Below are 27,260 nucleotides of genomic sequence, written 5' to 3' on the forward strand. Positions count from 1 at the left end.
ACTCTAGTGAGATTAACCTGATCCCAGCAATTTTAAAAACGAAGAAATTGGTTCCATTCCTCTAAAGAACCATGGCCTAATGCCATGCTGTTTCCCCGCTTAATTACATGAAAAGAAGGCATTTTTAATGTGTATTTTTATAGGAGCCCTTGCTTAATGACTCTAAAAGTCAGGCAAATTTCAGTTACAAAGAGCTTTTGAACTATATTGTCAGGTGGTTGAATTCCAAATCCATGAGCTCATAATATTTTTTTTCTCATCAGTTTTTACCAGTATTAGTCGAAAGAGTTAATTAAGTCAGCTGTTACTTATTAGGTCAAATTTAGGTAATATAGTATCTATTAAGAACTGCTTAAATGGAGCTGATAGTGACTGACGCTTTTTCTTGAGGTTGACATTTCACACCGTGTTGCTTTTAACCTGATGTATCTTGTAGAGCTAGGGGGCACTGTGTAGTAGTGTCAGGGTTTGGCTCTCAGTGAGATCAACCACGCATTTGTAGCTGATGGCACAGGGCGGGTCATGAAAGAGCGCTCAGATCCTGAATTGTGTGTGCAGGGTATGTGTGTAAAATGATTTAAGGTAAAAGTGAGATTTCTAGTCCGCAGAACCCAACTTCCTTTGCTTTTCTGTAAGAAAGTGTTCTTAACATATAAAAAGAAATAGTGTGAATTTAAGGTGAGTGAGTATGAATGAATGCTTGGGATAATTTGGTGTGATTGGAGATATTAAAGATGAGGAGGTAAGGGAAATACCAAGGAATTAAAGAAGAGAAAAGGTCCTGTAAATCTCAAGTCCTACAAAGTTGCTCTGTCTGTGAGCTTCTGTGGTAATTTGCATTAAAAATTATTTAGCACAGATACAGTCGTTTCTTGCTGTTTGTTAAGAGGATGTTTAAAGCTGTATTTGTTATCTTCATTCACTGGATAAATCTTTGTATCTTTGATAAATACGACAACCACCTCAAACACTGTAAATAAGATGGCTAGTGGAAACTTTAAAGTGTCACTTAACATTATTTGAGGTTCTCATTGCTGAACATACTACAGTAGATACTGTGAGAACAATTAATATGGCATAAAGACCAATATCAGCAAAATATCATAATTATACTTACTGTTTAGAAAAATTTCTTCAGTATAATATGCATTAGCATCAGTATAAGTTTGTGTGTTTTAAAACTTAGAGGTCTTTTTTCCCAAGTTTGAACCCCAGGCAAATTTTACAGTTTAAACTTCTGTGTGATGAACAACTGGACTCTTATTTTTAATCAACTCTTCGTCTCTTGTTCCGTATCACTCAAACGTGATGTATTTCCTACAGAGCTGGGAAAATCCAAGACTGTTTGCCTTTTTGGGGGAAAAAAAATCAGTAGACAAAAGAGATCTTCATTTTGTTCTATCAAGTAGCTTAACATTGTTTAAGAAGTGTAATTACATCCTCATCTGAAGCAGAGTTCTCATGTTAGCTCTCTATGTAAATTTTGCACACAAAAGGGAAGGCAGGTGGTGGCAGAATCCAGCTTCCTAACATAATACTTCATAAAAGCTTTGTCGTATTGGTTTGTGATTTATGAATTAGAGTAGCTAATTTTATAAAATTAGCATAATGGAAAAAGAATAATAGCATTTAGGCTGTTAAACTATTTTAGGCAGTAGTGGTTGCTAGTTTGCTATGCTGGGAGTGTCCTTGAGAAGTGTGTTTTATTAATACTGCACCAGCAAAGAACTTCCTTCTAACTAATCAGATGGCTAGTTTTACATGGTTTTGTTTTGTTTTGTTTTGTTTCTGTTGAGTAAAATTTCAGAAAAGTCATTTGTGCCCTTCAACTTTTTGTTTTCTATTAAAGAAATACATTCTTATTGTGGAAAGTATAAAGAAGAATATAGTGCACAAAAAAGTGTATGTGTAATTAATTCCTCCACCAGTAGGAATAAATCATTCTTGACATTATGACATATTTCCCTCTAGTCTTTTTTTTAATGCATTTTTTCCATAGATGAGATCACATGTTAGATACACTTATAAGTTGTATCTTCCCCCCATTTACCATTATAGCCTAAACATTTTGCTTATTAAATAGAACTCTATAAAACATTTTTAATAGCTGCATAGTGTTCTACTTTGTAGATGAATCCTATTTCACAGCAATTTCCTTACTATTTAACATTATACAGTTTCCAGTTTTCACGTATAATAAATAATTTGCAGTTTATAATTTTTGTGTATATAACTCTCTGCATTTTCAGTTTTCCTAGAGAGGAGGAATTGGGGGTAAGTTCCTAGAAGGGAAATTACCAAGTGAGACGTTATTATTTGTACATTGGAGAATAATTCATTTTTATTATCAAATCTATTGTGCTTTATATTAAACATTTTTTAAAGTGTATAAATGAAAAGAATTACCTATAATATCACCACCCAGGGATAACCATCATTAGTTACTTTCTAGTTTCTTTTCTGTGACAGATAATTGAGTTTTCCTCAGTACCATACCTCCTTCATTTCTCGGCTAAAGAGCATGTAAATGAATGGTCCATAATCTTAAAGATATTTGGCATGTAGATACTGGGCTGCTTATACTTAAGAGAACCTGAAATGTAAAAATGATAGCAAGGACATTCTTGGGGGAGAATATAGCTCAAGTGGTAGAGCACATGCTTAGCATGTACGAGGTCCTGGGTTCAATCCCCAGTACCTCCTCTAAGTAAATAAATCAATCTGATTACCTCCCCCACCAAAAAACAAAACAAAACAAAAAAAAAAAAAGTGATAGCAAGGGCATTCTGAAACTGCTTTTGTTCACTGAAGAGCTTTCTGTGTGCATTTTGGGACTTTTATATTTAGGCATAATTTGTAAACTAACTACCACCTTAAAATTGTAAGTACTTTAAAAATTTCCCGTATACTTAGAATTTCATTTTTAAGGCAAGGGTAGAAGCAAGAGAAGGGCATATTACACCCTGATTACAGTGTTTCTTGAAGAAGAGAACTTAATTTTTTAATACATTTGAATTTTACGTTTTGCTTTAAAATTTTAAGGCTACACTCAGTAGTCTTCGTATTAACCTTGTCCTGTGAAATATCCCAGATGTGAAGAAGCAGCTGTACTGTGTGCACCAGGAGGAATTGTTACCATTTAACTTGATCACTAATATTTGTATCTAGGCCTATGTATGATCTTTAATTGTGTGTTGAAATAAAAATTATATTTGTCATGGAACATATATGCTTTATTAGGAATTGTTCTCTAGTTTATTAGCACCCCAGACAAGTAATATTTGGCAGATTATTCTGCTAAATATTGTTCAAAATGATCTGCTCTTTGGGAGAGTTTGGAGGGGGACAAACATGCAAAGTAAGAATTGTATAAATTTTTATATTCTGTGTAAATGCTTAACAGTTAATGCATTCTACTTTTGATTCCACTGGGAAATTCTGTCTCAGTCATCAGGCAATTAAGAAAAGACTTATTTGGAAATAACTGAAACTGGCCTTGATTCCTGGATTCACATGATGATATTTGATTTATGGCCCACTGCTGATGGCAGATTCATTTCCTTGGGGCCAAATGGATTCCAGAAATTCATTAAGATAGTTTTCTTTCCTCTCTAGTGTACCTCGTACCTCTTCCACCTTCCATTTCCATATTTTTGAAATAAGTTATTTATGTAAAAGTTCCTTTATGCAGAACATTTGTAGAGAATGCTTCCCCACCTTTCAAAGAGAAACAGCCCATATATCCAGTTTGAGATTATTAGAAGAATGATAGACAGTTACATTTGGGAATTTCATCAGAAACTTTTCATTAAATTTTTTTTAATAAACAGGTTTAGAGATAAATCTTGAAGGAATTAAACTGAAAATTGATGCTAAAATTAGTTTTTTAAGTTCTTTAAAATAAATATTTGTGTGTTTTTCCTCCAGTTACAAAAGGAAGGCATTTTCATTGTAGACATTGTTGAAAAGCTTGAAGAAGAAAATAAAATAAACATACTTATTTTAATTCCATCATCCAGACCAGGAGACAACCACTGTTAATATTTGGTTCATACTCTATTAGCTATTTTATATGTATGCAATAAAATTGATGTTATCTATACATATAATCTGTGTTTTTTAATTAATGTGTTGCTAACATTTTCCCAAGCTTTAAAAAAATACATCGAAAGCATGGTTAAATAGTATCCTTGTGTATCACCATCTGTATTTTATTTCATCAGTTTCCTATTATTGAACATTAAGATTATTTCTCTCTTGTGAGTTCTCTTTCTAAAATATTGTTTCAGAGAGCATTGCTGTATATACCTCTTTGTGCATCTATCTGATTGTTTCCTCAGGATTATCCCATAGCAGTGGAATTCTTGGCTCAAGGAGTATGTCTTTACATCCGTATCTGATGACATGAGATACCAGATTACCCTCCAGAAGGGTAATAATTTTCATCCGGAAAATGCATATTTAGCAGGAATTTTTTTTTAATCTTTCCTAGTTTGGTAGGGGGAAACAATATTTGAATTTGAATTTGCATTTCTTTGATTTACTTTGATCATGCAGTTTTATGACTTTATATTTTGTGAATTGCTTTTTGTTCTTTGGCCCATTTTTTTAAACTGAGTTGTCTTTTTTGCTAATTTGTTTAAGTAATTTTTAAGATAGGGTTTATTTTTAATCAGTTCTTATAAGGTCTTAAGAATTCTCAGTTCAGTTTTTGTGGATCTAAAAGTGCAGTGACATTAACCTTTCCTGCAATCTCTTTTCCTTACCCACCATTATAAAAGTCAAATTAAACTTTAATGAGGATTTATTTTATTATATAAATTCTTACATTTTCAAAGTCAAATTTTACATTGGAAAAAAATGTCTAATTGATTTATTCTTAAAGGGTAACTGGAGACCTCCATGTCAGTTTTACCATTGGCTTTTACTGCTTTCAGAAACCCTTTCGTTGTAGCTCAATCACAATCACTATTTAATCATATGATAGGCATGAATGTTCTGATTCCACCTATGTTTTGATATACAAGCTTGAAAGTGTGTTAATTTTTTAACTTCAAAGATCTAACTGTATGGTCAGGATTTTGCTTCGTGGTACTTCAGAAGGACCACAGAGAAATAATGTATTAGTAGTAAAGAGCGCTAAAGCAAATACCACCTGAGAAAGCAAATTTATGTTAATCTCTTCTAATATTTTACTAGAAGAATAGCTCTTATTGTGTGACTTATAAATTCCCCCACAGCCAGTTTTGTGTGTGGTCTCTTTAAGTGCATGAGATTAATATTTCTTTTATGAGAAGTTAAATCATTTTTTCTAAAATTATCAAAAAATAATGTTATCATTAAACTTACATTTTGAAAAATGAAAAAAAATCCCTTTGATCCATCAGTTTAACACTATTTCATTTCTCCTCTTAGATTTAATCCCTTTTCTTCCTTGCTGGTTTGTGTTTTACATAGTTGCTGCTTTTTTTTCATTTAGTGGGGATTTTTTTTCATAGTTGTTATTTTTGCATATATTTTTTAACATGGTTGGAAACACTTCTATGTATAGAGTCTGCATAATTAATATTTAAACCTTATTAAATAATATAGCCATTTTATAGAGAATTTAGAAAATAAGAAAATGAAAATGACTAATATTTCACAGATGGAGAAGTTAACATATATAGTAAATACAGCTCCACTTTTCTTTCTCTTCTTATAACTCCCCACTTCACTTTTTTTTCTTATTGGAAAAACAATTCATGCTCACAGAAGAAAAATTGCACAGAAAAATAAATCAGGAAAATAATTCATGATTTTTTCACCTACTGATAACATTTTTGTCATGTTTCTATCTAGTTTTTACAAGTCTTTTTCTATACATAACCTTTGTTGAGACTGCACTGATACCTTGAATTTTTATTTAATATTTAACCTAATTATTTCTCCATATTATTAAAAGGAGCTATTTTAATAGCTGTATAATAGTCATAATAGAGATTTACCATAATTCATATAATTGTTTTATGTTTCTCTTTATATTATAAACAATACTGGAGTATATTTGCACATAAATCTTTATCATCATTTCAGATTATTTTCTACAAATAATTTTTCAGAAGTAGAAATCTTAGACTAAGTGAGATGGATGATTTTTAAGTTTTTTGGTAAAGATTGCCAAATAACCTTCCAGAAAAATTATAACCTATTTTATATTCCTACTAGCAATCTATAAAAGTGGCCATCTCATTGAACTTTAGCCCACAAGGGGGTTTACTTTTTAATCTTTGTAAATATAATAAGGAAAAAAAGTATTTTTGAGATATAATTGACAGATAACATTGTATTAGGTATATGTGCATTTTCCTATTTATAAGGTTGAATATTCAGTGTTGCTACTTTACATGGGATTTATTTTGATAGTAATTATTTTAGTTTATCAATATGCTCTCCAAAGTTGTATAAGAAACCTTCCTTTTGTGTCCTAGCGGAAGGAATGCTAATTTTTTTAATCACCATATAAATTCATTGAAGGTTTTTTTTTAAAGATACTGCATACATAATTAGAGAGTTGAATAATTTAGGTGAACTACAACAAAGAAAGGATCCTTCAATTTAGAGTCCCTTGCTTGACTTTGTTGTGACCATACAGATTTTGTCCTTGGTACTATGTTTGGAACTAAGTAGAGAAGGGATGCAGAGAGGAATTTCCCAGAAATCTAAGTTTATAGTTATCTTTAAAATGAACCCTTTCGTAAGTTGGGAATTTTGTACACCATTGCGGAAACACCCAAATGTATATTTTTTTATTCATAAAATTTGTTTTCCAAAATGTGTTCTCCTTTTTCTCACAGACCTACTAAGTTCCTTGAAGGTAGGAATCAGATCTCATTCATTTTTGTTTCCTGGGTCTAATTCTGGGCACACAACAGGTGCTCAGTAAATGTGTGAGTAATAGGCTCTTTGAAGAGTGAAAAGCTGGAACTTGGAGTTAGAAGGCCTGTGGTTTCTCCCCACTAATTCACTTGAGCTTTAGGACCTTTGTAGATGATGTGACATCTTTTGAACTTCAGTTTCATCAACTCATGGATGTACTGCTTGTACCATGTACTTTAAAAAAATGGAGAAATGAGTGAGATAAAATGTGTGAAAGTATCTTGTTAAATTAAAAAATGCTATGCAGTTGTGAAATTCATCATCATCACCATTATTATATTTCTGGGAAGTATTTGGCAAAGAGTCCCATTGTTAAGAAATTACCAGGAAGAGTATCGCCGAGATTCTTAGCTGATCACCAAAAATTCAGTTTCCTCTTCTTCCTGGACCTACAGCTTGGCTGTTTCTTGGCCTCCCTTGCATATAGGTATGGTCACATAACTGAGTTTTAACTAGCGGAGTAAACAGAAACACTGTGTTCCACTTCCAGACCTGGCCAATTAAAACTTGCAGAAGAGCTTTTTTCTCCTTCTGTCCAGCTGGAAAGGAGGCAGACTTCAGGGTTATCTACCCTTTACCCTTTACTACCTTGGCTTACCTGTTAAAACTAGTGAAGGCTCCTTGTATCCTCATATACCTGTACAGAAGAGGGCTGGCTACCTGCTAACTTCTTCACCCATCCAGTTTTGCTATGTGAGCAATCAACTTCTGTTGTGTTTGAATCAGTATACATTTTGGGGCCTCCGTGTTAGAGCAGTTAGACTCTCCCTAACTATCACAAGCAGCAAGCTGACACAGCATCCACTTTTTCATAATCCTCTGATAGCAGCCTTAAAACAAGGGACAGCAGTGTCAAGATATAAATACACAGGGCTGTGGATGACATAACATATAGTCTGTGGCCCCAGATAAAAGTGAGGACGGAATTCTGTTTTGTCACTGGAGAATTTTTTTTGGCTGAGAACAGTTAAATAATGAGGTTTATAACTTACTAAAGTTTAGTTAGATGATTTATGTATTTTCACTTTTTCATTGAGGCCAAGATTTCAATAGTGTCAAAGAGAATATATCTCTTGGTAATACCTCGCTTATATTGTATTTAGTATCTAAACTTTTTCTAACATTAAATATGATGCTCAAATATGTATAATAAAAAATTTTCTTAATAACAGTAATCATAATGAGATTTTTTTTAAACCATGATTCCTTTCTCTCCAATTCTTTTTCTATGTATTAGATGATCATTTGGTTGTAAAAGTTTTTTCTTGGGGAGGGGTTACTGGTATCTAGATACATTCTAGAAATTGTAAGGCAAGACATTTTCCTCAAAATATGCATGTCTGTGAAACTCCACGTTACCTTCCTCAGGAATATTGAGGGAATTAAAATATATACTTATCCTTTTATCTGGCAGCTTTTACCCCAAATTACCCAAAGCGATACCATATTCTGTTGTCCTCTTAATTGGACAGGTGAAGTCTTTTTAAATGTATTTAGTTTTGAGGTGGTCCAAGAATGTTCCTAGTAACAAGTACAACACTGATCAGTCACTTATCTAGCCGTCAAAGGTTAGTACATTTTACTTTCTAGAATAGTTTGATTATGGGAATAAATAAAATACTGCCAAACATCATAAAAATAGTTATCACAAAATCTACACACTTTACTGACTACAGAAGGAGCTACCCCCTTTCTTCTTAGGCAATAAATTTAATTTTATTCACCATATTTAGTAATCTGATTTCCTCCAGGAAGCTTGAGTTCTTCTATGGGTTATAATTAAGTTCAAATTAGGGAAAAAGCTATAGGCAGCAAAATAGAAAGAGAGAAAGGTAAGAAATAAACCTTACAGTAGAACTTTAGGGAGAACAGCAGAGGACAGAGCAGCTGTAAGGAAAGAAGAAAAAACTAATTGTATAAATAGGAGTCTAAAGGAATTAAGTGAATTGACAACCTGAGTTAAGAAATCATCTTGGTTACCTTTTTAGACATATTGGACTATTATAGCACATACAATAATTGATATATTACCCAGAAACCACAACATAAGACTGAATTACTTTAAGGAGACTTTTGGGTAGAATGTGGAGTACATTTCAGAGTTTCTTCAGAGCTTATTATAATTAAGTTTGGGTGGTTCCCAATTATCTGAAAAAATTTTACTTAGAATTGCTTATTTCATAACCAAATACCAAGTTTTAAAAATTTGTTCTTTTTGCATGCAAAAAGTGTGTAATTGTTCATTTCTGATTACTTATCCACATTCAATGCAGTTCCCTCAGTAAGTCAGACAGAGAAAGACAAATATATATCACTTATGTGTGGAATCTAAAATAAAATGATACAAATTTTATTTACGAACCAAAAATAGACTCACAGACATAGGAAACAAACTATGGTTACCAAAGGGGAAAGGGCAAGGGAGGGATAAATTAGGAGTTTGGGATTAGCAGATACACACTACTATATATAAAATAGGTAAACAACAAGGACCTATTGTATAGCACAGTAACCCATATTCAGTTTCTTGTAATAACATATAATGGAAATGAATGTGAAAAATAGTGTATAGGATGTATGTATATGTATTAACTGAATCACTTTGCTGTATACCTGAAACTAACATCGTATGTCAGCTACACGCCAATAAAAAAACAAAATTAAAGCAAAAACAAAAACAAATGCAGTTCCCTTGAATTATTAACCTTGGAGTGGTTTGGGTTCCTATCCAGTTATGACAGGAAAAGGCCACATATTTTGAAGTCACATTCCTTTAAGGAAGTCAAAATTCAGCATAATTACTAACATTTGAGTCTTTGCACTTTGATTTTTAAAGCAAAATTTAATCCAATTGGGATTTTTTTCACTTAGATGGATTTTAATACTTTATACTTAGTTGTTCCCCCCCTCCCCAGAAAGGTATATCTATATTCTTTGGAACCTGTCACTTTCTTTTCTAGAAAAATTGTATTTCAGTATAATAGAGATTGTCTTCTACTTGGCCGACCATTTGTTTATAGATAATTTGCTGTGGGATGATGACGAGTTGAAACTGCTGGGAATTTGCTTTTAAATGGAGTAAGAAGGCGTTACAGCTGTACTGAAAGAGAAATGTATTTTATTAAAGTAAATTTGCAGGGTTATTCTTCATAGCACACTAAAGACTCTCCCAGACGAAATCTACCACGGGGCCTTATTCATGGTGGATAGTTAAGAAATAGCTGCTGAATGATGAATGAACGCACACTGGAGTTAAGCTAGTTACCATTGTTGTCATAGTGACTTACAGGCGAAGTCTTAGATGTCATTTATTAAAAAGATGCTTAACTGGAAAATGTTAACCACTGTATACTAATTGTATTTATTTGTGTCTGGGATGCAGGTGGCGATAAAAATAATAGATAAATCTCAGCTGGATGCAGTGAACCTTGAGAAAATCTACCGAGAAGTGCAAATAATGAAAATGTTAGACCACCCTCACATCATCAAACTGTATCAGGTATGGCGTAACTTTGCACCTCTCTCTGCTTCTCATACCCGGTACCCTGTGTTACATCATCATTTTTTTTCTCTTTTATGTTAGTTTTTTTAATCTGCATAAAAGATAATTATGTGCTTTTATTAAGCTAAGTACCTCCAGTTTTCTTTATTTAAATAAAAAATGAAGCAATCAAAAACTACTAGCAGCTTAATTTTAAGTTGTCTCTCAGACTGTAAGTTATTTAATTTAAAAGTTTGTAGTTGTGTGTTTATGATACCCTGCTTGAACCTGCTGGGTTTGGGTGGTGGTATCATTAACAATAAGGACATGGCAGTTTTGCTGACTAGAAAAATATATTGTTTATGTTTTATGAAATACAAAGGCTAAAATAATATATTACCTAAGGGCGTACCTTATAATACCTAGAGCCAAACTTTATGTTTTGTTTCAGTTTTTTTTTTATCAGATAAAGTAAATAAGCTAGTTTAAAAAAAATTAACCTAAGATATAATTTTTGTAAAATAAACTGCGCCTGTTTCAAGTATAAGCCATGTTTTTTAAAAGGAAGATTTTTTTCAGATTTTTAGAGAGTCATTTATGTTTACGAACGACCTTTTAAAATATTTCTATCCATTAATACTTAGAAATTTTATATTGGAAATCTATTTTAAAATGTTTCAGTATGCGAGTCTATGGCTTCGATCTCCAAAGTAAGATGTGTGCGCCCGGTGGTGGGCTGGATCAGCCTGGGCTGACTTGTGAGAGCTGATTGTTAAATTTTCAGAAGGTTTGTGAGCCGATTAACGTGTTAATAACTCAAAATTAGCAATGGTAGGAGTATTTTTACACCGCAGAAATTGGTTTACAAGTCAGGGCCTTTTATTTCCCTCTCAGAGAGCTAGCACTAACACACCACTCTGTGCACTCAAATTGGTTAGCACGAGTGTCCCTTGGGGCATAATAAGAAACTATTAGAACTTCTAATTCAATTTATCTTTTATATTTATCTTCTTGTGCATTTTATAATGTATATATTTAATATAGTATTTATACAGGGGCATAAGTATGTAATTTGTGTCTCTGCATGTACATAAATACATATGTGTGTCTATGTATACATGCATAAATACATTCGTGTATACATTTGACTAAGCAACTTTATTGGTAAAGACTTACAATTTAAAAGGTGTGGAGACCATTGGAGAGCATTACCACTAGCTAAGAATGAGCGACTGTTTTGTGCCACTCAAAACAATTCTTAAGGAAATTTAGAAACAATTTCTAAAACTATGGTGGGTCTCTTAGGTCAAATTTGTATCAGAGTATTTCTCCCTGTAAGCTCTTTATTTTTCCCTAAAGTGGATACTTATGAGAAACTAATCACATCCTTAGGAGTCTGATGAACCAAAGGCAAACTGAGGTTAAAACTACCATGATTCTTCAACTATACTTCAATTAAAACACAAAACAAACAAATAAACAAAAACTATCATGACTCACATGATAATTCTCTTTTTTTGAACTAAATAATCAGTTATATTGACTTACCTTTTGACTTGTTTAGACCCAAATTATAGGTAACTCTTAGTTTTCTGGCCCGATAGGGTATAGTCATAAACCTAAAATGCTAGATCAAAATTAGTTTTTAGCCTTTCAGGAGGTAGCAGTTAAATATGACATTATTAGCATGTGCCAGTATGAAAAAAGATAAAGAATGTTACAGAGAAGCAATCTAAAATTCACTCCTTTTGAATCCATTATTTCATTTCCTTTCAGTTTAGTGTAGTTTGGAAAATCAAACTTTGTGGCAATGACACACTTCCTTTGTGAACCTAGAAAAACTAATTTAAATAAAAGTGTGTAGCAGTGGGGTTATGAAGAAGCTTTTGAAGGATGTTTTAAAATACTGGTACTTTGTAACAACATTAAAGTGCATTGGGAGAAATATCACATTGTGCCAGGTGAGTTGGGCTACAGGCCAGATTAACTGAGCTCTGTTTTTATTATTCTTTTCTTAATCAGAGTCTACCCTATAACACAGGGCTCGGAGAGTCAGTGAGGAGATGGTAAAAAGTTGATCTTCAAAACTACTGTCCCCCACCACAAATAAAAACAAAAACAAACAAATAAACAAAAAAACTCCTGTTCCCTGTATTAACTCAAACTTGAATCTGTGTAACGGTGGAGGATTTTGTTAAAATGTAAATTCTTTGTGAGTGGGTCTGGGGTGGGGCCTGGGACTTCGCATTTTTAACAGCTGTCTCAGCTGTGCTGTTGCTGTTGATCCATGGACCACACGTGGAGGACCAAAGGTCTAAATTTTTCGCAGAAGTGTTAGCATGAGAGTATCGTCAGCCTTGTAAACTTTGCCAGCTTCTGAAGTGTTCATAACTTGATATTTTTATTAGTAGTTTTAATTTAAGTAACTTCATAGAACATTGTGGCAAATTACCATCTTTTCCTATCAGACTAAAATGGAATTATTTATCAATAGGTAATGGAGACCAAAAACATGTTGTACCTTGTGACAGAATATGCCAAAAATGGAGAAATTTTTGGTAAGCACATTTCTTTAAATTTTTTTTTTTCATTTGAAAGTATCACTCATCTTTATTGGAGTATTTCCTATTAATTCTCCTGCTTGTGTAAAAGTTGCGAACATGAATTAGAAATTTTAAGCCTTAGAATATAATGAAGTATCCCGTAAGCTAAAAAATATAGAATGTATTTATTCTCTTGTATTTATGATATTAAAGCTATTGCTTAATTCATCTGTGTTAAGATTGGAGAATCAGAGATAGGGAGGTATTGCAGTCATATTGCAAAGGAGATTTTCTTTCCTATTATCTTCGTTTAACCTTTCTTTGCAGTATAAAGATAAGTCAGTAAATATTTACTGAGCTTCTACTGTGTCTCAGACATTGTACTAGATATGGAGGTACAGCGGTCACCTAAGTAAATAACACAGTCCCTGCCATTGTGGATCTTACAGTCTGGTAAGCAGCTAACTGTGGCTCTAAGACCTCCGGCAAGTCACCAAGCCTCTCTGGGACTCAGTTCTTTTATCTCTAATAATAAAGTATTTGATTAATTGGCTTCTGTGCTCTATTCTAATTCTTAAAAAATTATGACTATTACATTGTTCTAGCTTTCTTCTATTTTATTTTTACTCTATGGAACAAGAACGCTATAGATAATTGAAATATTTTGTTTTTTAACATAAATTTAGGTCCAAAATTGTTTTTTAAACAGGTTTATTAAAGAATAATTCACATATAGAAGTAAACCAGAAAGAGAAGGAAAAATACCATATGATATCACTTGTATGTGAAATCTTAAAAAGAGGCATAAATGAGCTTATTTACAAAACAGAAATGGACTCACAGACATAGAAAATAAACTTGTGGTTTTTAGGGTGGAGGGAGTGGGAAGAGATAAATTGAGAGTTTGAGATTTGCAGATACTAACTATTATATATAAAATAGATAAACAACAAGTTTCTACTGTAGAGCACAGGGAACTATATTTAATATCTTGTAGTAACCTATAATGAAAAAGAATATGAAAATGAATATATGTATGTTCATGTATGACTGAAACATTATGCTGGACACCAGACATTGGCACAACATTGTAAACTGACTATACGTCAATTACGTCAATTAAAAAATAATTTTTTTTTAAATGAAGAAAAGCGTTCCACGTAAGATGGAGCAGTAGAGTCAAGTTTACTATTTGAAACCAGAGATTAGATCAGGTGCTTCCATTTGCAAAACAAACCAAAAAAATGGAAATAAAGAAAAATGCATACTTTCAAAAAAAAGAATAATTCACATATAACCAGTTGCACATATTTAATGTATACAGTTTAATACGTTTCACACACATATACATGTCAAGATCACAGTCACTCCCAAGAGTGTCTTTGTGCCCCTTTGTTATCTCTTGTGCCCCACCTTACCACCAGACAAGCACTGGTCTGCTTTCTGTCACTATATTTGCTTATGTCTTCTGGAGTTTTATATAAAGGTACTCATATAGTGTGTACCTTTTCTTTGTCTGACTTCTTTCTCTCAGCATAATTATTTTAAGGTTCACCCATTTTGCTGCACTTATCAACATATCATTTCTTTTATTTTTTAAAGAGGCAATCGATCTTAGTGTTTATTTACTTATTATTTTTATTTATTTATTTATTATTGAAGTATAATCAGTTTACAGTGTTGTGTCGATTTCTGGTGTACAGCGTAGTGTTTCAGTCATACATATACATACATATATTCATTTTCATATTCTTTTTCATTGTAGGTTACTATAAGATATACAGCATACAGTACAAACTTACTGTTTGTCTATTTTATGTACCATTTCTTTTTGTTGTAAGTAGTGTCCTATTATGTAAATAAACCAGTTCACTTACCCATTCATGTGTGGATAGACATGGAGTTGGTTTAAGTTTTTGGCTGTTACACATGAATTGCTATGAACATTCACGAGCAAATCTTCAACTGACAGTCTACCTTCAAAAACTATTTACCACTTCGCATGTAGTGTGAGAACCTTACAGTAATGCACTTCTGTTTTACCCCTCCTGGCCTCTATTTTCTTGCCACACATTTTATTTATACCTATTTTGTAAAACACAAAATACAGTGTCATCATTTTTGTTTAAAAAATCACTTTTGTTTTAAAAAGATACCAGTTTTTAAACAAATTTTATACATTTACCAGTGGCGTTGCCATTGCCACATCCTATGTAGATGCATGTGTTCATCTTCATTTCTTTATGTAGATGCATGTTTTTATCTGGTGCCATTTTTCTTCTACCTGAAGGACTTTGTTTAGCATTTCTTACAGCACAGGTCTGTTGGTGATAAAAATCTTTCAGCTTTTGTTATGTCTAAACTCCTTATTTTGTCTATTTTTAAATGATGTTGTACTGGGTATATAATTCTAGGTTAACTTTTTTCCTTTTAACACTTTGAAGATATTGCTCCACTGTCTTCTCATTTGCATTATTTCTGACAAGAAATCTGCTGTCATCTGTTTCCTCTATTCCTTTTGTATAATGTGCCTTTTTTCTCTGGCTGCTTTTAAAGATTATCTGTTTATCACTTGATTATGATGTGCCTTTGTGTGGTTTTCTTCATGATTCTTTTGTTTCGTGTTCATTGAGCATTGAGCTTCTTAAATCTGTGAATGTAGTTCTACCAAATTCAGACAATTTTCAGCCAATATTTTTATTAATGATTTTTGTGGGGTTTTTTTTTTTTTTGGATGGGGGGAGTGGAGTAGTTAGGTTTATTTGTTTACTTTTAATGGAGGTACTAGGAGTTGAACCCAGGACCTCCTGCATGCTAGGCATGCTCTCTATCCCTGAGCTAAACCCTTCCCTCTCAGCCAACATTTTTTTTAACCAGTTTTGCTGGCCTCTTCTGCAGAGACTCCACTTACACATATGTTAGGCTGTTTGAGATTGTCTCACCGTTCACTCCTTCCAATTTTAAAAATTCTTCTTTCTTTCTGTATTTAATTTTGGATAGTTGCTATTTTTATGCCTTCAAATTCACTATTCTTCCTTCTGCAATATCTAATCTGCCATTAATCTCATCTAGTGTGTTTTTCATCTCAGACTTTGTAGTTTTCAGCTCTATAAACTTGCCTAGGGTCTTTTTAAAAAAAAAAAAATCTTCCATGTCTTCAGTTGGCTTTTTGAACATTTGGAGTATGCTTTTAATAACTTTTCATGCCCATGTCTAATTCCGGCATATCCATCAGATTAATTTTAAATGGTTTATATTTCTCCTCATTTTTGGTTATATTTTCCTGCTTCTTCACGTGCCTGGTAGTCTTTGACTGGAAGCCAGACATTGTCAGTTTAACCTTATTGGTTACCACATATTTTGTATTCCTATAACTTGTCTTGAGCTTTGTTCTGGGATGCAGTCAAGTTACTTGGAAACAGTTTGCTCCATCTGAGTCTTCCTTTTATAATTAGAGCAGTACTCAGTCTAAGTCCAATGATTTTCCCACTTCAGAATACTTTACCCCATGCCCCAGGAATTACCGGGGAGGGGGTTTAGCCTGGCCAGTAGGAACCAGCACTGCTCCTTGTACACGGCACTGTTCTCTCTAATCCTCTCAGACGGTTCTTTCTTTGGCCTTGGGTAGTTTTCTCACACATGTGTGCCCATCAACCCTCTCCTGAATACTCAGTGGGTACCCCTTACAGATCCTTGGGGTTCTCCCTATGTGTAGCTCTCTCTTCTCTGATACTTTGTTTTGTGACCTCTGTCTGCCTTGTTCTCCTTTAAGACTCTCAGCTCTGTCTCCTCAACTCAAGGACTTTGCTGTGTTCTGCCCAGGTTTCCCCTCCCTATGTTGTGACTTAGACATTCTCTCAAGATGTTAGTTGAGGGCATTCATGGGTCTCACTTCCTTTATTCTCTGTCTCTCAGAGATCACCTTCCTTCTTCTCCTGGTGTTCAATGTCTTATAAATCAGTGCCTGATATATTTTTGTCTGTTTTTTGTTTATTTGTTGAAGTAGGGAGTCGTTTTGGGCAAGAGGGTAAATCTGGCCTCTGGTACTCCATCTTGGTGGAAAGCGGAAGTCTGATCCTCTCAAAATTATCTTTAATTTTAGTAATTATAAAAGAAAGAATTATATACATTTCTGTAGTTTAAAAAATGTGTCATTTACAGTTGTATTCTAAGTAAATAGTTCTAGATTGAATCATTTTCTAATTGTATGTCACAGCTTGCCACTTTTTTTTTTAATGTTATTGAGTTATAGTCAGTTTACAATGTTGTGTCAGTTTCTTCTGTATATATTTCCCTGTGCTATACAGTATAAACTTCTTTATGTATTCATAGCTTGCCTCTTTTACTTCTTTTTTATTCTGCTGCTTTTTAAGCTTATTTAAATCCTTAAGCTATTTGTTTCAATTAGGAGCTTCTTAGCTGATGCTATAATAGAATGGTGTGGGCTTTGAAGCCAACGAGGTTTACAATGCTGGCTGTACCGTATTAGTTGTTGCATTGCTTTGGGCAAGTTTCTTTTTTCCCTTGCCTTCCCTTCCCTTTCTTTTCCTTTCTTCTTTCTTTTTGTTCTTTTCCTTTCTCTTTCTTTCCTATACTTTCTTATATTCACCCATTCATTTAGTTAGGGAGTCAGTCTTTCAAGAAATCTTTATTGAAAACCAGCTGTATGCCACACACTGTTCTCTGTGGGAAGACCATCACAACGAAGAAAACAGGTGAAAATTTCTGTTCTCACGAACCTCCCATTTTAGTGTGGGGAGAGAGACAGCAAGCAAAATAAGTAAATTGCATAGTACATTAGATGGTGTTGAGTGCTGCGGGAATGAGAAAGCAAGGAAGGGGGCGTGTGAAGTGGGCTGGTTGATTGCAGTATTAGGTAGAGTGTCAAGCCTCATTGATAGCTGAGCAAAGACTGGAAAGCACAGCCATATAGGTATGTGGGGAAGAGGGAGATTCAAGGAACAGGAAGAGTAAGTGCAAAGGTCCTGAGGCAGCAGTGTGCTTGGTGTGTTCAAGGAATAGCAGGGAGGCCAGTGTAGCTGGAGAGAAGCAACCAAGAGGGAAAAACAAGAGTGAGCAAGGGGGAAGAATAATAAGAGATGAGATCAGAAAGGTAAATGGGAGCCAGGAGTAGGGCAGACTTGTAGAGCATTATAAGGATATTGGCTCTTACCTTGCATACAATTAAAGAACCGTTGGGGAGGGGTTTGAGCAAATAAGTGATTGCATCTAATTTAACATTTTAAAAATGTCACTCTGGCAGCTATGTTGAGAATAGAGTGTAGTGGGCAAGGGTGGAAACGGGAGACAAGGAGGCTGTTGCAGGAGTCCAAGTGAGAGATGATGATGACTCAGACCAGGGTAGCCGTAGTGCACATGGTGCTAAGTGGTCACAGTATGTTTTGAATGAGTCGAATCAGTCAGATTTCTTGACAGGTGGAGACCACTTAAGTAGCGAGTATGATTAGGGAAGAGACCAATGTCTGATCCCTGAGGCATTAAAAGCTTGGGAAAAGAGGAAGAACCAGCAAAGAAGACAGAGAAGAAGACCAAGAGAATGCAGTTTCCTGGAAACCAGGGGAAGAAAGTGTCCTCAGGAGGATAGAGTGAACATCTGTGTCAGATGCTGCTGATAGATCAAGAAAGATGAAGGATGATAACTGGCCATTATATTTGGCAGTTGGTAAGAGCACTTTCGGTGCAGTGAGTGGACCAAAGCTACACTGAGGGGTTCTAATAAAAAATGAGAGAAGAAAAATGGATAGCATCAAATAGACAACTCTTAAAAGGATTTCTTTTTCAAAAAGGGAGAAGAGAAGTGGGAGGTTAGTTGAGACAGGGAGTGGGGTGAAGGGACGGATTTTTAAATCTTTATTCATTGGAATATTTTTAAGAACTTCAGGCTATAGTTTTATGAGTACACTAGAAATAGCTCTTACATATTATTTTCTTTTTTTTTTTTTTTTTTTGAGGGGGAGGTAATTAGGTTTATTTATCTATTTATTGGATGGAAGTACTGGGGGATTGAACCCAGGACCTCATGCATGCTAAGCATGTGCTCTACCATGGAGTTATACCCTCCCCCCTCTAGAAATAGCTGTCACATGTTAGATGTCATGTCTATGAAAATGGAGTATTCTAAATTGCTCCTTCTTGCTAAGACCTTTGATGATAAAAGTTTGGATCACATTGTTTTATATAAATTGAAGCATAATTTGGGGATTTTTATAATGTGTAAAGTTTAATTTTAATGTAAAAAAGCTAGAATAAATAAGGAAGATAAGACAGAGTAAGCTGGAGACTCAGGTAGGTACAAGCAAAGAACATTCTGGCAGCCAAACGGTTTCTGGCATGGAGCTCACAAGGACAGTAAAATAGAAGTGAGGAGGTGCATTTTGTGGAACGTTAATCAAATGGTGAAAAGTATGTGTAACATTTAAAGTGAATTCTGAGGCAGAAGTGTTTTCATTCAGTTCGAGACAGACGAAACAGAACCACAACATTCAACTACGTATTAAGAACTGTGAAGATTTCTCATTGGTGTTTATAACTTAGGAGTTACTCTTTACTTAACAAGTATTCCTTTAGTACCTCCTCTGTGCTAGAGGGCATTTTGTTCCTTATGTATTTTTTCATTCCTTAAAGTTTGTGTTTATGTGGTCAGCACATCATGCGCTGTATTCTTGACAAAGGACGTGAAATTAAGCCCTTCTGTTCCCACAGTCACCACCCATATCCAGGCTTTTATCACCTCATGTCTCAATTAGCAACGACCTCATGTTCTACTGCCCCCGTTTCTTTTCCGGTCAAGTACATTTCTGATACATTTCCTGCTTAATCTTCCTCGGTTATTATTTCTAGTAGGTTACTACTGTGTTCAGTAACCTTCACTTAAACCTTCCTATTGCTTAGTGGATAAAATTCAAACTCTTCAATCTGCAAGTAGAGTAACTGCACTGAGTAAATGAGCGTGCCCAGCTATTTCTTGCACAGGTCTACATGTTGTCCCTGGAAACGGACAACCCAGTTGCCTCAGTTAATACTCAGTCTGTCTTCCTTCCTCCCTCCCCCTCTTCCTTCCTTCCTCCCTCCCCCTCTTTCTTCCTCCCTCCCCCTCTTCCCTCCTCTCTTTCTTTCTTTCGTCTGTATCTTTCTACCTTACAAGTTTTTGTTGTTAGTTTTTTTTTTAATATATAAAAGTTAAGCATGTACCAGGATAAGAAGTTAGGTAATTCTGCAAGGTTTGTTACAAAACATACCAGTTTCCCACCCTCCTCCCCTCCCCTGTCTCCCTTCCTTAGCGGTAACTACTTTCTCTTCTTTCATCTGATTAGTTTAGACGTACCTCCATTTCCTTCAGTAATATGCTTATATGGAAGCTCCTGGCTTATTCTTTTTAAGGCATAGTCTTCTGAATACCTTTTGAATTTTTTCCCTACTCCTGGGTGTAAGAGGCATGTGTTAGGTGTGCAGGACCGTTTGTGGGAGACCTTGAGTGTTTGGATAAAGGGTTAGGCTGACTCGTTAGAGTGGGCATCTGTGAGTCAAAAGATACTGATGAGCCAAAAAGTGATGATGTGTGTTAAGGACCTTTTTAGGAAGATACATCCTGCAGGGATGTGTGGGAATATTTTTATTGCCTACAGGTAGGAGGCTGAATGCCTAGTTTCAGATGTTAGTTGTCAGATTCATAAGAAAAGAATTTAGGCAAAAGGCATTTCCAGTTTTAAAAATAACAAGTAACATTTATTGGGCACTCCCTTTCTGTTGGGTACTATTTAAAGTACTTTGCATCATTTATTTGTCTAAACTTCCCAGAAACCTTGTAAGATAGGCACTGAAAGATTCAGTAATTTGTCCAAAATCACACAGCAAGTAGGTGGAAGAGTCTGAATTTGAACCATGCGATTCCAGAGCCTGTCAGTTAATAATTGTATTCTGCTAGATCTCAAGAGTTCTTACTGACTGTCAAGAGGAAAAGTTATCAAGAGTTAGGAATTAAAGCAAATGTCATTGAAGAATATTTGTCATGTGGTTGACAGCAAGAGAGAGGTCTGGTTTCCAACGAAAAAATTACACATTAGATTTTAAACATGCTGTTGGAGATAACATCAGGACATGTAGATTGATGTGAGCTGTTGGCAGCTGAAGAATAGAAGCAAATGACATTCAGAAGAGAACTTAAATTCACCAGTAAAAAGACAAACAACCCAACTTAACAACGGGCAGAAGACTGGAACCAGACACTTCACAGAAGAAGGATCTATAAATGACCAATAAAGCATGTGAAAAATTACTCAACAGTATCAGTCATCAGAGAAATGCAAGTTAAAAGCTGCAGTGAGATAAGATTATCAACAAGAATGGTTAAAATTTAAAAGACAGATTATTCTAAACATGGGCGAGGATGTAAAACAGCTCGTGTTCTCATACGTCGCCAGTGGGAGTGTAACATGGTACAACCACTTGGGAGAACTATTTTTCAGTTTTTTACAAAATTAAATATGTGTGTGTGTGTGTGTGTATATACACACAGCCTATTACGAAAAACTATTTTTCAGTTTTTTACAAAATTAAATATGTGTGTGTGTGTGTGTATATATATATACACACACAGCCTATTACAAAGCAATTCTGTTCCTCAAGAAAAATGAAAACAAATGTTCATAAAATGACTTGTGCAAGAATATTCATAGCAACTTTTTTCAGAAGCAGGAGCAACCCAAATGTCCACCAATGGGAAAACGTATCCAAAGCAAATTGCGATCTAGTCATACCTTGAAAGATGACAACAATAAAAAGGAATGTGATTGTCTCTTTTCACTCTTTCTAAGGAGAGGGGAGAATTGACTGCAAAAGGCGTAAGAGGGAGCTATCTTGAGTGATGGAAATTCTTGTTTTTGTTTTGAGTGGTGGTGAGGCAGAGCGTACAGTTACCGGAAGGCATCTATGAATTTGCATTTTATGACGTATAAATTATACCTCCGTAGCTCCTTTTCTCGTAAAAAAGGGGAGTTTAGTAGTCGAGGTGTAGACTTGAGAATTAGCTACGTAGAAGTGATGAGTGTAGCTGTAGTTAATAACGAAATCTCAGAGAGAAGGCGGCTGAAGGTGAGCCTTGATGATGCCTTCGTTGACAAGGCAGGTGAGTAAAGTGGAGCTGGTGAAGTAGGCATGTACCTTGGGAAGTAAGGACTGCTTCTGTCCTGATTAGGCAAAGGGGGGAGAGTTTGGAGTGAAGAGGGGTGTGTTTGGTAATTAAGGGATCGCCAGTGCTTAGAAGACAGTACTTCTCAATAAATGGGGAGATAAAACTAAATTTCAGGAAGTTATGGGCATATGGATGGTGAGAAAGGGGAGAAAGGTTTTACAAAACGATTTTGAAGTTTTTAAGGTAGGAAGACTTTTTACTGGGCTGTATAGAGTTCAGCATTGTGTCGTGGTTTTGTTTGTGGTGCTGGGCTTGGTGTTTGAAGAAGCTAGAAAAGAAAAGAATGTAGTCAGGAAAGAAGAGAAGTTGGTGTAACAAGGTAGACCAGTGATCAGGGGCACAGAGGGAGCGCTGGCTTAGTGGAGAGGGATTTGTCCTGCCCTGAGGAGGCGCTCCCCCGTGCAGCCCAGTGGGACTTAGAGCTGGTGCTGAGGGCTAGGCCACCCAGGCACTCTGGGTGAAATAAAAGGAAGATGAGTTTAATCTAGAACAGACTGAATTCATTCTGTAATGTGGCAGATGAGCCGTCAGGGAAAAGAGCAATACATTAGACACTGCAGGATGGGGAAATGTTAAGCAGCTGGTGGTGTTCATATGACAGTTGAGGGAGGAATGAAAGCATCGATCATTAGCAGCGTGGGAGTTCACGGTAGACTCACAGTCAGCAGTGCTTCCCAACCAGGAAGAGAAGCAGCAGACAATATAAATGACCCAGAGTGGGGATCAGAGTGGTGGAAGGACCAGTGCGTGTAGGAGCTGCGGTGGCCAGAGAGGTCAGAGTTGAAATGGCTGACCGTGGGCTCCAAGTTCAGGAGGGAGAGAAGTGAAGCAACAAAGGGGCCACATGAGCTGAGAAACGGAACAGTGGAGCAACTGGAGGTTACAAGCGGGGTGAAGTGCTTTCAGGAAAAAAAAATTCATATACAGAAAATAAAAACTCTTAACCTTGAGTCCATACAGAACTTCCCAGCAGCTTGCGACTTTCAAGCTGTCTTCTGCCCCTGGCACTGATGGCCCTAAGCGTGCCCTGCTAATTCGGGAACGGCCTGAGGTCTTTGACCTCTCCTCATCTGCTCCTTCTCTGCAGAGAGAGAGGTTTCTTGTGCCATCTGGTTTTCTTGCTTCATCCAACTAGGTTTAGGCCAAAAGACAGAGTTTGGTGGCTTGCTGGGAATACGTCTACAGGGCATGACTCATGCATCGTGAGGCTGCGGTGTTTGTGCCCTTTATTTCTGTTTGGTTAATTAGAGTGCATCATTCCGTAAAAGGCTGAAGTAGCTTTGAAAGAGAACAATACAAAAACAATCTAAAATATAAATAAGAATAAAGAACTGAGTCAGAAAATACATATCAGAGTAGAAAGCAACCATAGGAGGTGGGGGAAGGGAACACAGATATGCAGGCAGTTAAGGGCCCAAGAGCTTCAGATGTGGCTCTGAGCATCCTGGCTGTCAGAATGAAAAGAAGACATAGTCACTTACAGAATTTTGCCTAAGAGGAAGAAAGGTACCTATTCTTCAAAGAAAGCACATCTTTTCTTGGTAATAAATTCTAGAATAAATTTTTCCTTTGGGATTTCTTACAAGAGGTACAAAGTAAGCCACTTTTTTAAAACAAAAATCCAATTAAAACTGTTAAAACTTTTCAGAGGCTTCCATTGTTTCTGGAATAAAAACCAGGAATCTTTTTTTTTTTTTTTTTCAGTTTTCAGTTTTATTAGGTAGAATTGTTACCCTTGGACTGCACATATACAACATATTGCATGTAGATACATATACACAATATATTGCACATTTTTTAAAATTTACATATATGTACTGTTCATTGTTTCTAAGAACATTTAGAGCTTTAGCTTGTTAAACTTACATAGTTATCAAAGGGATAAAGCCAACCACAAAATAAGAATTAATTCAAAAAGATACATACACCTTGCTATTAACAGCAACATTCTTTATAATTGCCAAGATATGGAAGCATTCTAAGTGCACATCAATAGATGAATGGATAAAGAAAATGCAGCGTGTATGTGTAATGGAATACAGCTCACCCATAAGAAAGGATATTTTGCCATTTGTGGCCCTTCATTCACTTTTTTTTTCACTTCAAAAACTGGAATTTTATAACTGACATAAACATTTCCATTACATCAAAAACAACAAAATACCTAGAAATAAACTTAACTGAGGAGCTTACCTATGCTCTAAAGACCAGGAATCTCAACAAGGCCGACAAGGATAATTACCCTCTACACACCCGAGCTTTAAAAACGTTAGCAACAAAGATGATCGTTTCTTGAACACATACATGTGCTAGGCATTGTGCCATGTCCTGTACATCCACTGTGTCACTTCATCCTCTCAAAAACCTTATAAGACAGGGGCTATTAATATCCCCATTTTACAGTAGAAGAAACTGAGGAACAGGTCAAACATTTCCCCAAGTCACAGAGCACGTAAGCAGATAAGCAACATGACCAGGGCTTGAAGCCGTGGTCTGACTTCAGAGCCTGAGCTTTTAAAGACTCTGCTGTGCCAGCTGGTTCTATGCCTTCTTAGAGTTCCTTGAACTTGAGAAGCTTCTGTCCCGACTTCACACATTACTGTTTCTTCTGCCTGAAGGATTCTCTCCCCTCCCCCCTTCCCCTTAAGTGTGTCAATTAGTTAAATCTTGAAGGATAGAATTAATTTAATCCCAATTACTTAAGTTATCATTGGAAACTAGAAACAGGCAAAGCGCGTAACAGTTTTGCCCATTCTGGTCTGCATAGCTCTTCTTGATACAGCTTCCTGTGTCTCTTTGGTCTCGTATTTATTCCCTCCTTATTTTTAATGAAGTGGGAAGCATTTGAGCCCCTATCTTCAGTACTTTGGAAACTGGCTAGTGGATTTCTGACCAAATCTAACAATCAAATCTAATCTAATGACCACAAAACCCATAACTAGGCTGATCTTCGTATTAATTCCAAAACAGAATGTGTGAATTTCTGATTCCATGTCTGAGCTCCAGTCGATCCGGAGCCCCGGAATGCCCTGCATAGTCAAGTCTTCCCTTTTTAAAGGCCTGGCTGAAGTTCCATCTCTGCAGTAAGATTTTTCTCAATTAATTCTGCCCACCTTGATTTCTTCTCTTGAGAGCATGGAAGTTCTCTTTCCTGCACCATTCACTTGAGAATTTGTCTACATACTCCCTTTCGTTGTTATTTAAAGTCTTCCTGTGTATCTTTTTATCTCTGCGAGATTGTCAGCTTCTGCTGAGGACTTAGCACAAAACACAGCATTTTACAGACACCTGTTGGATGAATGCTGTCATGGTCTGCTTTGGCCTTATGCACCTTATAAATAAGGAGAACCAACAGGAGAACACTGCCAGTTTAAGTGGTCAGTCTGAAGCTACTTTGTTCAGTTTGTGAAAGGAGTTTTCTGTTGGATTACTCTTCAGGAGATAAACATGAATGAGGAGATACTAACTGAATTGGGGAGAAAATTGGCTTCCTCTAGTGTACTGAGCAGTATTGGAGTACTTACTGGTGGTTACCACCCTGCAGTTACGTTCTTTCTTCCAGCTCCCACACCTCCCTGAAGTAACCTTCTGGGACTATAATGATAAATAAGAGCATATAAATTTAATCTGAGTGATTTTTGTTTGCTGATTCTTACATAGCAATCGGTGTTCTTCTCTGAAGGGTGTTATTTTCTCGATCGAGCAGCATGGTGCATGTGATGGCAACTGAATTTGCTGACAAGAGCCTTGGGTTATTCATAAATATAAAGTTCTGACTCTTTAAAATTTTTCCTTTGGAATCATAGGTGTGATTAATGAAAGTTACTCGAGATTCCTACATTCTTCAGAACTATTTCTCCTATTTGTCCACGTGGTCACACACAGAAAATGGTGCAAAAGTCTTAGGGTGGTCACCTTGTCAGACAGTTTGGGCGCAGTTCAGACAACTAAACTGGCAGCCAGCAGGTTCCAGCCTCGTAATGAAATTACCCAGGGCCTTTGTTTTGAGATTTCTGCTCCTTGATACGCTGTGTCTTTCCAGGCCAAGCATGTGCCTGAGGATTATTGATTCATTTCCTGTCTTTCCCTTTCAGTGGTATTGTGGTAGGATGCTGGCTGTGGTGATTGAAAAAGGGCTTTGTTTTAGCCAAAATGCCTTTAGGTACTTGGTTACTCAGAGAACCTAAGGGCTAACTTTTGTGGCATTTGCTTACTATCTTAGCATCATGAAGGTAATGTTAGAAAAGTTGTTCATTTGCCTTTTATTATGAGTTTAAATAAACTTTGAAGGTTTTGCTCACTTTATAACACCAGTATGACTCTAAAGTTTTTAATTCTATGGGTTTTTTAATTAGCCAAGCTCCAGGAGCAGTAGTTCTTAAATCTGTCCTCACTTCTCCAACTGCTTCCATCCATGCTTTACTTTTGACCTTCATCATTTCTCACTTGAATTACTTTGGCAGCCTAAGGTCTGTTTGCCTCCAGATTTGTCCCTCTTCTAATCCATCTTCCATGTTGCTGTCAAAGTGATCTTTCTAAAATGCAGCTCTGATCCTTGTCGGCTTTCTGCTTAAAACACTTCTGCTGTTCCCCGTTGCCTTCCGTTAAAATCAAAAGTTGGTGTGGAATCAGTGTAATGATGTGGCCCCTGTGTCACTGTCTTTCCAATCACATCCCCATCACATGTTTTATAAGCTTAATTAACTGAACATAATCTGCTGTGCAGATACATAGGCAAATGGTTCTTCCACGCACCTAAGGATGGTAGATGTCAATGTAGAAAGATACTAAATCGATGTCTACTTCAGAAGGGATATGCAAGTGTTGACTTCATGCAGGTAAAATTCACCTGTCCTTGGATATAAAATTTAAGCTCTTTCCCTTTGAATTTTTATTAGATGTGTGTAATACAGTTACCTTTGAAGAGGTCAGATCTAATTGGGTTATTTGTAAATCTTTCTATTTAACCTTTAGAGAGACTGGTAATTACGCCAGCTTGATTCATGATTCAGAAAACTGCTGTTGGTCCCCCCTGACCTTTGTTTAAATTGTGTCAGACATTAAAAGAAAAGTCCAGAGTGACGTCTGTGTGCCAGTCCTAGATCTA

At 35.7% G+C, this 27,260-nt stretch overlaps 1 protein-coding gene across 3 annotated transcripts in view; it reads left to right on the top strand.

Annotated features, from left to right (window-relative positions):
• The window catches only part of SIK2 (salt inducible kinase 2), a 113,917-nt gene that overhangs the window by 1,745 nt on the left and 84,912 nt on the right, over positions 1–27,260 (top strand). For all 3 annotated transcript variants that reach the window (XM_074356937.1, XM_074356936.1, XM_074356938.1), the window contains exons 2-3: positions 10,301–10,417; positions 12,894–12,957. In XM_074356937.1, the coding sequence (XP_074213038.1) occupies positions 10,301–10,417; positions 12,894–12,957 (181 nt within the window). The remainder of the gene's footprint in view (positions 1–10,300; positions 10,418–12,893; positions 12,958–27,260) is intronic.

The sequence above is a fragment of the Camelus bactrianus genome, chromosome 33, assembly GCF_048773025.1.
Source record: "Camelus bactrianus isolate YW-2024 breed Bactrian camel chromosome 33, ASM4877302v1, whole genome shotgun sequence".
Lineage (NCBI taxonomy): Eukaryota > Metazoa > Chordata > Mammalia > Artiodactyla > Camelidae > Camelus > Camelus bactrianus.